At 41.9% G+C, this 13,256-nt stretch overlaps 1 protein-coding gene across 3 annotated transcripts in view; it reads left to right on the forward strand.

The window, feature by feature from the left end:
• The window catches only part of FAM124A (family with sequence similarity 124 member A), a 55,745-nt gene that overhangs the window by 32,031 nt on the left and 10,458 nt on the right, over window positions 1-13,256 (forward strand). For all 3 annotated transcript variants that reach the window (XM_069881725.1, XM_069881717.1, XM_069881727.1), the window contains exon 3: window positions 9,325-10,064. In XM_069881725.1, coding sequence (XP_069737826.1) covers window positions 9,325-10,064 — 740 coding nt within the window. The remainder of the gene's footprint in view (window positions 1-9,324; window positions 10,065-13,256) is intronic.

Genomic DNA, 13,256 nt, shown 5'->3' on the forward strand with positions numbered 1-13,256 from the left:
CTAATTTTCCGTCTCAGTTGCACAATTTTTAAACAACTTCTTCCTGGTTTGCTGTGGGTTTTGATCACATAGCACCATCCCCTGCTCTCAGTCCACTAGCATCCCAGTCTCATCCATAAGCCTCCACATACGATGCATATTGACTCTTACCTATGTCAGAACTGGGACAGGGTCATCACTGCTGCCAAGCACCATTGCCTGGAAACTGCGCTGGAGATGTTGATATTGACTTAATGCTGTTATTTGCACTTTTCCCTTTTGATAAGTTGAGGTTAGGGTGCTCTTCCAGTAGGAAGAAAGCATGTTGAGGTTGGCCTTCCTGGCCATGGTTGTTTAGAAGCATAAGAAGCAGAGAGGAAAAGTGCCCTTAAAGATATGACTAAAGATGGCCAATGGCCAGAAAGCCAGAATAGAAAAGGAATGAGGCAGAGTCATGTGTAAGTTGTGCTTAAAATCAATTTCTGAGTTTGGTTTTTGCATGGCAAATGTATGTCATTAACCACAGGCATGTCCTTCCCCTTGTAAAGACTGTTCCTGTTTAAATAAATATAGCTAAATAAATAATAAATAAATAAATAATAAAATAGCTAAATAGCTTGGAGTAACCCATGTATCTCTGTTCTCTGTTAAAATCAAAGTTTCACTCTTTGAGATCTTTTAACATGCACCAAACTGTGTGTCCCATGGTTAAATTACTTCCTGCTGACTTAGTGCTAGCTTGGGATTTCTTCATCAAGGGTGTGTAAATCTACCCTAAACAGTTACTGGACCAGTGCTATCAAAATTCCAGTCGAGTTTATTTCCTGTCATAAGAATACAGCAGATAAGAACTGGGCTAGTTGTTAATAATAATAATAATAATAATAATAATAATAATAATAATGATGATGATGATTAGTGTATAAATGACAATGTGAATGTTTTTCTAGCTCCTTTTTTAAGCATGCATAGTCATAATCAAAACCACATCAGCAAATATTTCCTCTATCTCATTATCAAGAAGCATAGGAAGTCTTAGGTAGACACAGAACTATCGAGTGCCACGCAATTCTAGTAAACATTTACAGAAAAGATTTTGGAGAAAGTTAAATCAGATTATTAGGTGATGTGGTTTCCCTCAGTGGAAATGTTATTGCTGCTGTTCCAGAAAACCACAAGGAGCTAGGCAGGCATTTAGTGGGAATTTTACCCTGAGGAATGGGTGAAAGGAAAGGTCTTGGCATTCCAAGGTCAGCTGGTACAGTGATGAGAATGATCTGGAAATTGTTGAGACATATGTCTGAATTGTTAATGCCCAAAGAGGGAAGCTAAAAACTTAAATCTGTCCCATGGCAACTCCTGACCCAGAGGCACTAGTTGTGGTGGAATGGGAAGAGCCATCTCACTCACTGAATAAAGCGACAAAACCCTTGTGAAGGCTGAAGCTATTAAAGTAGTTTCTACTAAATGCATGCTGTTTTGACAGTGCTAGAATGTTTCCTCATTTTATCACTACAGTACGTTATAGTGTTGTATTTTCTTTAATTTGAACTTTTAAAAATAAATGAAATAATTTTTAAAATAAACAAGTAAAATTGCAAAATTTATTTATGCAGGCTCACTGGGGAACTGGAACATTTGGTAATCAGTGTGTGCCACATTCTAGAGCAGTAGATGTCCACTGCCTGCATCACTTTTGTTGGTACCACATATTTGTTGATAAATAGTTTTGGAAAAAAGCCCTTGTATGTGTAATTTCTGAAAGGTTGATTAAATGTTTGCCATGGGACTCCTGGCTGCTGCTGTATGGGATCAAGACAAAGCACTGATGACAAAGCTTTTTGTTACTGCTTCCATCAGCTGGTGGGGGAGTATGTCTTTTGAACCGCACACTGCTGTCAGCTGAAGGGATTATGAGATTCAAAATAGTTTTCCACTGCTGTCAAGTCCAAATGGCTCCTTTGCTGGGATGCTAACATTATTGATGGTCTACTTGCGCGCGCACACACACACACACACGACAATGCTTGACCATGCCTCACGGTTTGATTCCATATTTTCTTTAGATGTGTCTTGGGTGTAGATGCTTTGTTGTAACTTCTGCCTTCTCTCTGGCTGGGTTACCTAGCTGCATCTTTGTGATGCCAGGAAAGTTTGTGCAAAAGTGCAAACTGATTGAAAGAAGAGATCTGCCTGAAAATTAACATTTTTAGTCAAAGCAGTTCTCCGACTTCCACCAGAAGGCACAATCCTGATTACTCCTTGTCTGAGGGCTTCTTTTCAGTCTGTCCAGCAAGCTGTTTCAACTTGCACCTAGGTCTGACACATGGGAAGCATTGGAAACTCTTAGCTGGGAATAGTAGAGGGAAGACTGCCAGCAGTGAAGTCTTAAATTGTCTTAAGCCCCTCATAAAATCACACTCTCTGTTAATTAGCGTAAATTGTATGAGGTATGGAGCTTACTGTTGGACCAAATTTGTCAGCTGCTCAAGTGTACAGCATTTCTTGGGTTTTTTTCAAGACAATGTTCTTTCTGCCCTTTTATATAAAGAAAAAAGAAGATGAGGGTCATAGGGTTCTGAAGGCAAGATGATGTGGCGATCTCAACCATATGACTGCAAATAGGAGAGTGAGTATCAAGGTGCAGCTGTATGATCAGCTTAAGATGTGTAGCTGGTTACACAAATACCCAGACCAACATAAGGGAGTGGGCAGGAGTCCACAGAGAAGTGAAGGATGCGAGGTGGCCCCTTTCAACAGCAGCTTAAGTTGATCATGGAATGTTACCCTTAGGCAGGTCAGGGGAATGTAACTGGTGGGAGAGGGATGAGAATTCACTGGGGGCTGCAGCACAGTGGTGAGTTTCAGCGATTGCTGCACCATCTAACAGCCGAGGTACCACATGATGAGATCTGCCATTGCCTTTACTTGATCATGCTGGCCCTCTATGGGCATTCAGTATCTTTTTGATAAGATTAGTTCCTACAGGGTTGGCTGCATGCTGTACACTAAGGGCAATGACACTTTGTAAGACTGTTCATATTAATGTACCAGAGAAAGCTTTTTATCTCCATCAGACAGATAATGGGCTTAATTTTCCAGCTTTAGCTTTGCTCAGTATTTTTTTTTTGATTCTACAGTAACTGGATAACAACTCAGACAGCCTGTATCATTTCCTCATCTGGAGGAGCAGAATAACCATTTTGCTGTGCTTGTCAGTATGCTGGTCTGCTGTGCATTGTCTATCCTACTTTAGTATGGATGCAGGAGTGAGCATCCTGGCACCATTGTCTCCATTAAAGAACATTCAGCTGCAGCTCTGCAGGAAAATGCTGCTCTGATGGGCGCACGAAAGAGGCTTCTCCTCTTGTCCCTGTGCTGTGCCAGAATATTCCCTTTCTTATTGCTTCTGAACATCCTTCATGAGTCTGAGGTTGTGTGTAAAGCAGGGCATGCTGAGAAGCACATTATCCTGCAGCCCTGCATTTGTCAGATGCTATTAAACAGCAGGGAAAGAGAATGGAGGAGCTGGTGAATCTGTCACATCCTGCTTGTTCAAATGATTATTGATGCTGCATAATTCATCAAGGCATGACCTGTCAGATAGTTGTACTGCCAGACGTGTCCAGTAACTACTTCTGTTGCAGCTGCCTATAAAGTTATGATCCTTGTTTATGAAAATAGCTTCTGTCTTTGTATCTGCCCATGGGCTTTTCAGTAAGTACACCTGAAACAGTCATTCTTGCCTTGGACTGACATAAAATGTGAAGGTCCTGTTCATGGAAAAATGCTACCATTTTGACATTTCTTTGTGTTTTAGAATGGGATTGAAATAGGGAAATAATGATATTTTCCATGCAACAGAAATCCTGGGAAGTTTCAATTATGAAAGTTTATAGTGCTGTGTTTTTCTGACAGTATTTATACAGTGATTTATTTTTTTTTTTACATTCCCACAGTTGAAATATTTTTATTTATTAGCAATGAACAAAATACAATGATCTGGAGTGTTCAGTTTTGAATTATTTCATTACTTCCTCGTAGTAATTATTTCCTGATAATGAAGAACTTCTTGATGGGAATCACAGTTCAGAAGCTTGGCACATTCACTCTGACCCTCTCTCATTGCCCGATTTACATCTCCTGTAGTGCATCATGCAATTTGGTCAGAATCAAATGTGAAATATTACTGCTGGACATGGTGATAAAGGAATCTAGTCTGTATGGCGTAAGAGAGGTCCAAGCACTGGTTCTCTGAAGCAGCATGTTGCAGTGGAAAGAAGAAGTTCGTGTTTCAGGGTTCAGATTCTCAGTGCACTATTGCAGGTCAGCTAAAAAAAAAAAAATCTTTCTGTTAAGTATTTATAGGTATTAAGTATTTATAGGCTGAACTCTGAGTTTCCTGAATAGAAGATTGAAAATGCAGGTGCCTAGAAAAGTGTAAGTATCTGCCATAGTTCGGAAATACATTTTCCCATGCACAAAACAGGGATGGGATCTAGTTAAATCTCTCTTTGGCATAGACTCCCTCCTAGCTTTCATACTTACCAAGTTTGCCAAACCCTTCAGGTAACTTTAAATATCTCCTGGTGAGTCTGTGAGGTCTTTAGGTCCGTACCTTGATTCCCCAACACAGTGTAAGGAGAAACATTCAAGGACACAGGCACTTATCTCCTACATAAGCTTTGCTATAGGCTTGTTTTAGTCAGTCAGTGGATTTCCAGCCAAGTCCACTGGAGCAACCTGGAAAATCAGGTGTCTTCAAGACTGCTGAAGGTTGAAATAAAGAAGTGATTGGAGCACTGCCCCAAGAAGGGGCAGATCTTTGTGCAGGGCAGCTCCAGGGGGAATGCAACCAGAGCCTCTCACAATGTAAAAGAGGGACCGATCTGCAAGATCGTGGCCAGATAACCCAGTAAACGTTCTTCTGGAGCTAGATGTGCAACAGTCCTGTGGCAAAAAAAGCAAATGCAAGAGGGAGACTTCTCTAACCTAGGGGTTATTCAGGCAGCATAGGAAAAAACTCTGTTCATTTCTTCTAGGTAAATTTTGCCTCTTGTGTGGTTTAATGTAAAATGCATACATACTCCAGCTAGAAGGAGTTGTAGCTCCTGTTCCCCATACCTTCAGAAGAGCCTAGCTGCTTCCCAGCTGCTATGGTTATGACTTGATGTTACACCCACGTGTGCCTGCTTTGGGCCAGAAGCTCTGCCTTCCTGGCAAGCTGCAGCAAGAATGGTGCTAGAAGTCTTTATGGCACCTCTCAGGGATGGTGGCTGCCCTCCCCACCCCCTACTCTAAGGTAGGAGTGCACTTAACCCATTGCTTCATTTCATCCGTGAGTGTTTGTGTCACTAGATCACCAATGTGTCAGGGCCATCCCGCTATGCACTTGTCCTGGTTTGGGCTGGGACAGAGCTTATTTTCTTCCTGGTAGCTGGTATGGGGCTGTGGTTTGGATTTAGTATGAGACTAATGTTGGTAACACACTGATCTTATAGTTGTTGCTAAATAGTGCTTAGGATTTTTCTGCTTCCTGTACTCTGCCAGCAAGGATGTGCACAAGAAGGTGGGAGGGAGCAGCGCCAGGACAGCTGACCCAAAGGGATATTCCATACCCTGTGATGTCATGCTCAATATATAGACAGGAGGAGGTGGACCAGGGTGCTGCAATCACTGCTTGGGGATGGGGTGGGCATCAGTCAGCAGGTGGTGAGAAATTTCTGTGTGCCTCACTCATTTTGTATATTCTATTATTATTATTGTTGTTATTTCTTCTTCCTTCTCCATCTTACTAAACTATCTTTATCTCAACCCATCTTACTAAACTATCTTTATCTCAACCCATGAGTTTTACATTTTTTATTCTCCTCCCCGTCCCACTGGGTTGAGGGCTAAGAGTGAGTGAGTGGCTGCTTGGTGCTTAGTTGCCAGCTGAGTTTAAACCATAACAGCACGTCTGGCCAGAAGAGGTCTGGGCAGCTCTGGATGCCAAGAGAGTTGTCCTTTGCAGGCACTACTGTTCTGAGAGAAGGGAGTGTAAAGGAATTAGGAAGGCAAGATCATCCTCCATAGGTTTTCCAGAGAGGCAGCCTCTCTCCATCCTCTGTCTGTGCTAGATAGATAGGTAGCTGTCCTGTCTGTCCCCAGGACAAGGCAGCTTGAATTTCAGTGAAGTTGTACCAAAACGAAGCAGCTGGCACAGACAGACTTGACAGCATCCAGTGCTTTCTGTCAGACTGTCATTCTGATGAAAAGATCCCAGGCAGGGAAGTGATGAGAGCCACAGGACAAGACTAACATTCTGCTTTGCAGGACTTTCTTTTTCCTCCACTCAGCATTACTGCATCAGCAATGAAATAAAAATAATATGTAGAGAAGGAGCCATCCAGAGCTCAGTCATAAAATATCAGTCCACCTTCAGCTCCCAGCTTTAAGACATCAGGTATGACAGCCTCACAGCATTTTCAGCTGACTGTTTTCTTTAACCTCTCAAGGGTGGTTAATACTACCTAACAGAGGTGTAAAAAGTTTAGAATTGAAAAACGTTCTTTCAGTCCTGGTAGTAATTACCTCTTAGCAATGTTAGTGCTTTGCCAGCTCAAAGAGAACTAATCCCCTCCTGTCATAGGAAAGAAAAAAAAATGTAATAGCTGTGAGAACTGTGGAGCTTATTTTCAAATAGATGCCTCAGCATTTTGATATTTTCTGTGGGATTAACTAGTAGACAGGAAGGCTAATACATATGCATAGCTTTCGTTTGCTTCTGTAACAATTTGCCAGGGGCAAATTGAACTGTGTTGTGAGATATGGTGTAGTTTTCCCACTTTCCTTGTCTGTTGAAGCAAAAGGACTTGTAAGTAACACAGAAACAATTTGCAACTTATCATCAGTTCAAGGGAAGCTTGTCCTAGCTCCTTGCCACTTCTTTCTGCTTCTCTTGTTTCTCTTTTTCTTACCAAAACAGAAAGGGCTGCCATTTCATAAGCACAGGAGCCACCTAATGAAAGGTGTAAAAATGTTGCAGTAAAAGCATCTTTGCTAACATAAAGTAGACACTGAGGCGCTTTCTGTACTCTTTCATTACACTTCACCCCCTTCAGCATAGCTGCTTCTAGCTCAAAAAAAAAGATCATTTGCTCTGCTGTACATATAACCCTAGCACCTAACGATAGCTATGTGCTGTGCTTTGGGGGCCTTCTGAGGCTGCCTCTGCGAGCATCTCATGCTGATGGGCACAGGCAGCGATGGCTGCAGAATACTAATGCTGGGACTGGCTCCCACAAGCCTCCGCTTCTGAAAAATGCTTTAGCCGTTCACTGTCTGTGCACCGTGCTGAGCAACAGGAGGGCAGAAAAGCCATGCTCAGGGATTTTTTCTTCAGTGCAGAGCAAGAAGCCAACAGGAACAGTGGCTCTTTGCTTCACATTGTTGTGTCCGGGCCTCTTTCAGAGCTGCAGTCATTTATATGCATAAATATCAAGCCTGTCACTTGTTGCAGGCTTTGATTGCGTTTGAGTAACAAAGGAAATGGAGGGAGAAATGAGCTGAACATCTTCTATGCCAGTCTTAGAAAACAAATGACTGTGTAGCTATGGTGATTACTTTCTTTCTGGTTTTATTAAATCACTGTCCTCTGCAATTTGATTTTCTTCCTGTCCTGCTGTCCTGTGAAAAGGATCATGAGAGGACCTGTCCCTACTCTCCCTTTGTCTTTCTCCCACACTGTGGCTATCCCTAGGGGATATCTCAAAGAATTACCTACCACTAACGATTGACACAAGACAGCCTCTTGCCATATATTGACACAGATTTTTTTTTTGCTTCAATTTTTTCTTCCATTAACCATCTGACAAAGCTACTCCACAGAGATGAGAACTCAGCTGTAATTGTATTTTTTATTATTTACTTGATTTTTCTATACATCCCCTAAGCAAAACACATGCTTGCACTTACTCTGCATATCATATCTTTTTGCAGCTTCTAAATGGAGGCTGACGGTATATTTACCATTCAGCTCTGGAAAGCTATGTAGTTACATCTAGCTTTTTCCTGGGTCTCACAGCTGTTCTGCATTGAAAGACAGCTAAAATACTCTACTTGTATAATACTCTTTCTCCATTAAAGCAATTGCTAAAGTATCACAGGAATGCTATTCTGATGCCAGGAGGGAGGAGGGAGAGGTTCCTACTGATTGGCAATAGGAGGGGGGGAAAGCCTGTGAGACAATCCCCCTGTTAAATGGGTTCTGTACAATGAAAAGCTTAGGAAACCTTTCTAAGGCTTCACACTTTTAGGCTTTGTGCCCGGGCTCGGAGTCTCAGACATGGAAGTGGCTTGAGAACACCACACAGAAGGAATAAATTCATTAAGAATATTCAGATTACCTGGATAATTTCTTAAACTGTCTTGAATCCCCATTCCTATGTATCTTTAACTGCAGCAGAACAGAAGTGACAATTTCTCCCCTGCCCTCCAACCAGCCATTGCTCTGTTGAGCTATCAAAGAAGTTTCAAGGATAAAAATAGACAGAGCCCCTGTGAACACTTCCGAGGCTAGTTAGAGGTTTCTTTTTTCCCCTGAGTAACTGTAATTCTTTGTGCTTCCTTCTTTTACCAGTCTTCCCTAGTCTTATAAAAACCTTGAAGTAGTATTATAGTCTTAATGGTCTGAAGATATAAACAGTGCAGGATTTGTAGGGACAAGTAATGTCTTTTCCTGAAGATGGACTTGTGTGCCTGAAGGCTTCCCTGTTTCTTTTCCTAACTCTATCAGTTGGTCTAATACAAGATATTACCTCTCCCTACAAACTTTGCTGTGCTTATTAAAACAGTTGCCTCCAGGACATAGAACACTCTTAATTGGGTGGAAACCTCCAACGCCAAGGTGATAGAGTGGAGTTCAGCGGTGTGATTTCCATGCCCTGAGCCAATTGGCACAAAGTAAAAGAAGGTGGGATGAACACTGTGTCCACTCTGATCACTCTGCGCATCATTAGTGTTCCTTTCACCTCCACTCTATGTCAGTATTTTTGCCTTTCCTGCCTCGCAGCAGTATGGGGCAGCTCTCTTCTAACCCAGAGGCGCACAGTGGGTAACATCTTTTGGATGCTACTTCAGTAAATACAGGAACTCTTATGTTATGCTTGAAATGTCTCTACCTTTGATTATTTTCTTGGTTGATGTATCTCTGTACATTATTTTCAGTTTACTGCTGGTGAGCTTCAAAGAGATTAAAAAAAAAGCCCAGTGTGACTGAATAGACTGTTTCTTCTTTAAAGATCACCTACATGTTGACAACTTGGTTACAAATCTTAAAGGATGTTTTTCTTTTTATACTCTCAGGTGAGCTTTCTGTGGAAGGAATACAAGACCCATTCCTTGTTAGTGTCCATATTATCACAGACCCAGGTGAATCCAAGACTCTTCAGCAAGCCATTGATAAACTTCTAGCCTGGATCCATCCAGACCTCCAGCTGTTTCGAGTCTCAGAAAGACGAGCACCCAAGAAGCACAGGAAGCCAGGTAAGGCTGGCATTTCTCAGCCAGCCCTTGCCATCATTCTGTTTCTGCAGGAGGAATATGGAGAAGAACCGATCTTGCAGCTCCATGAAACCTTTCAGCAACCACCTTGGCATTTCCACCACACAGAGCGAGTGCATGGGAAGTTCCTCCCTTACATGCCATGCAGTCAGGACTTTTACACTTTGGCTCCAGAGACTCCTTTGTGGGCCATTCGCCCAGTGCACTACGGGAGAGAAATTATCCGCTTCACTATATACTGCAGGAGTGAAAATTTTGTTGACATTATGAAATTGTACGAGTTGATACTGAAAAGACCGGTATGTCAGAAAAAAATGGACTTCTGTGTTTTTCCTATCTATTCTAACATGGAAATAGACATCCAGTTTTCTTTAAAAAAACTTCCAAAGGGCCAAGTGCCAATGCCAACAGAGTCAGCAGTGCTGGAGTTCAGAGTAAAAGATGTAGGGCAGCTTGTGCCTCTCTTGCCCAACCCTTGCAGTCCCATCAGTGAAGACAGGTGGCAAACAGAAGACCACGATGGAAATAGGATCCTTTTGCAGGTAAGTTCAGTACATAGAGAAACAGAAGCACATTTATTGGGTTTGTGCAGGAAAGCTTGACCTGCAATGACAGCCAGAAAAGGACCAGCACTTTTTTTGTGCTGTCCTAGGAAAAAGAACCAGGACAATACTGCTAAAGAAAGAACTTGAAACCCCTTTCTGGGTGTGTAACTAATCAGGAAAGCAGTGGATGATACCATCCAGATAACAATCAACCTCAGTTTAGGCAAAGAGTGATGTGTGATGAGGCAGTTGTTTAAAAGAATGAGGAGAGGAGGACTTATGAGCCCAAGTGGAGAAATGATGGCTCGTGGGTGTAGTTTTATAAGAAATACGGGCACAGAACTGACAGGAGTTTACAAAGTAGCTCGCAGCTATGAAATTTTTATGGAAGACAAGCAGAATTCCTGATGGTACTCATTATTTCTTAGCATCACAGAGTGACAAACTGCATCTCTCTTTTGCACAGTGATTATCAGGATGGAGAAAGAGGTGGTGAAGGAAAAGAATTGCACCCTGAAGAGCAGCCTGAGAGAGACATTCCCACAGACTCTCTTTTTGAACTAATCTCAAGTGCTTGTAACCAAGAAACTTGAAAGAGAGCTTATTTGTTAGGACATCAGTAGGCAGCATATCTGGGCAATGTATCAGCATGCTCTCCTTCACTACACTACATCCAAGGGAGATGAAGGGGATAACAAGCAGCAAGCTTTTAATAGCTGCCTGCTCTGCATAGGGGTATCTTTGGCAATCCAGAGACAGGTTAATGTGCATTCCTACAATACAGAGGTATTTATTGCTGCTTAGTTTTGGAAGACTGTTGTTCAGATTTTGAAGAAGGATATGTTTTTTAGAGTGAATTGCATTTATGAAGCTTGTCAAATTGTCCTACCTTGTTTCTGTGGAAGAGGCATTGTGGATGCCATCCTCACTGTAAAAAATTGGTAGATGATAGAGTATAGGTTACAGGAAACACTGGATTTGGTGATTCACAGACTCCTTATATTCTTTTAACTTGTTCTGAGTTCAAAACTATTATAGTATCTACCTTTTAAAGTAAAAGTGCTACCTTTTGATTTCTCAGGAAGCGCTGCTATTCACAATATTGTCAATGCGCAGTGCTGGTGGTAACTTTCATGTCTTCCCAGTTATATGAACCCTAACAATAACCTCCTAGTATTTTTCAGCCTGCACATCAGTTGGTAATTAGCAATCACCAGAATATATTTCTTTTCTTCATATGGCTACTACACCTTTTGAAAAATTAAAATTGCTGATTACACCCAAAACGGTAGATTAACATCCCTATTAAATTACAGGCAGTGTTTAATGTTTAAAGTTTAAATATGCCTCCATGATTAGAATAACAAGATGTGACCTCTGTGTTTTTCTTGGTGTGCTTACATGGACTTGGATACTTGCCAGCCAGATTGATCCATGTTCTTAACCCGTGTCACAAATGCAATTACCAAGGGGCTTAGATGAAGTCAGTGCAAGAGAAAATAAAGTTTTTCACAGACAGGATAAGTCTGTTTAATACCACAGAAACTATTCCTTCATTTGCAAGGAAACCCTTCAAAATTATTTTGTCACAGTAGCTCTCCCATGTTGGCAAGTTAGACCCAAACTACAGCTATATAACAGCTGAGGCAAAGGGTAGGCTTCAGTTGGCTTTAGCAGGATCAAGGCTTAAGAGCATGTTTGCATCCTGTGGGAAGACGTCCACAGCGCTTCACTAGTGCTAAGCCCAGAAGCAAGAGCTCTGGGGGGCTCCTGTCAGGGCGCTGCGGAGAATATGTAAATAATGTAGCTAAGAATATACTATGTACTGGTATACTGAATAGACTGCCAGTTTTATAGGTCTTCTCCAAATTTCTGGCTGCCTCTGGACATAAACCACACAGAGACAGCTGAAGTGCTAGTGAACTTGCACTCCTGGCAGTGCAACATGGGAAACAGGAAAGGTAAATAACTGATGGACTTCACCTGGCCATGCATGTTTAGGAAGCAGGAATAGTGAACAGAGAGAAGAAAGTGCACAGATGGCTCCTTTTAAATTATGAGAATGTAAAGAAAAGGTAAAATAACGTTTTGGCAGAATTTCCTGCCTACCTTGCATGAGGGGGGACATGCAGACATACTTGGGAGGAAGGTGGGAGACAGCAAATTAATATCTTTCCTATGTAGTGACTCAGTGCTTAAAGCGTAAGACCTACTGCCATATTACATGCCACAGGGTACCTGAATCATCTGGAAGAGGTGTCCTGGCAGGTTACACTCAGGACCTACAGGACATCTGTGCCCTCCTGGAGTGACAGGCACCTTAGGAGATGATAGAACACACCAAATGTCTATGTTCAGGACCTGATTTATCCTGTCATAACCAATTTCTTACTGAAATCCCTCCCCTTCCACCAACTTCAGCACCAAGAAGCGAACAGCAGTGCCAGAAAGCCAAGACAAATGAAAAAACCAATAAATGTGATTTGTTACCAGTTTATGCTAGTCCTGCCTGAAAAAAAGGTAGCCAGATCTGGCATTGTAGGGCCTTTATGCTAGTTACTGTGCTAATGAATGTATGCTGTTTATGGGGTGGTTATTTTCTGCCTAGTGTCGTTTTGTAGCGCATATTTGGAATAGCAGTGCAAATGGGAACTGATCACAGCTCTTAGTTTGAGGGGTTTTTTTAGTTGATTTGCTGAGTTCTTTCTACCTATACCAGTCAACCATAATCTTGATTTCAGAAGTGGTATATTCATATTTAGGAATGGTTTTGGTGGTCTGTTACCTGAAGTTTTGATTCTTTGAAAAGATTGATTGTGGACCCAACCGCTGAGTATTATTAACCTGCTGCTCTGCTACCTGCAGCCTCAGATCTCTGCTGCCTTGGAGATTTCTCTGTTTGGTGTGCAAAATGAGTACTTTAGATCTATGGTCAGGAAGTAGTCAGCCCCTGATGGTTTCATTAGGTCAGCTGCAGTCATTTATGAACGAGATCAGCATGTTACTGTTGAATGTGTCCTTGGAGTTGCCAGAAGCTGATAAAGGGGGCAGCTGTCTGCCAGCTGCATGCATAAAGGCATTCTGTGCTAGGCATTTGCAGTGCAAAACGCCTGAAGATGGGAAGCAGCATGAAGGTTACATGCCTACACAGACATCAGCAGATATATTATGCAGAAAAAAAGAATCAAA

Source organism: Phaenicophaeus curvirostris, chromosome 1 (assembly GCF_032191515.1).
Source record: "Phaenicophaeus curvirostris isolate KB17595 chromosome 1, BPBGC_Pcur_1.0, whole genome shotgun sequence".
Taxonomy (NCBI): Eukaryota; Metazoa; Chordata; class Aves; order Cuculiformes; family Cuculidae; genus Phaenicophaeus; species Phaenicophaeus curvirostris.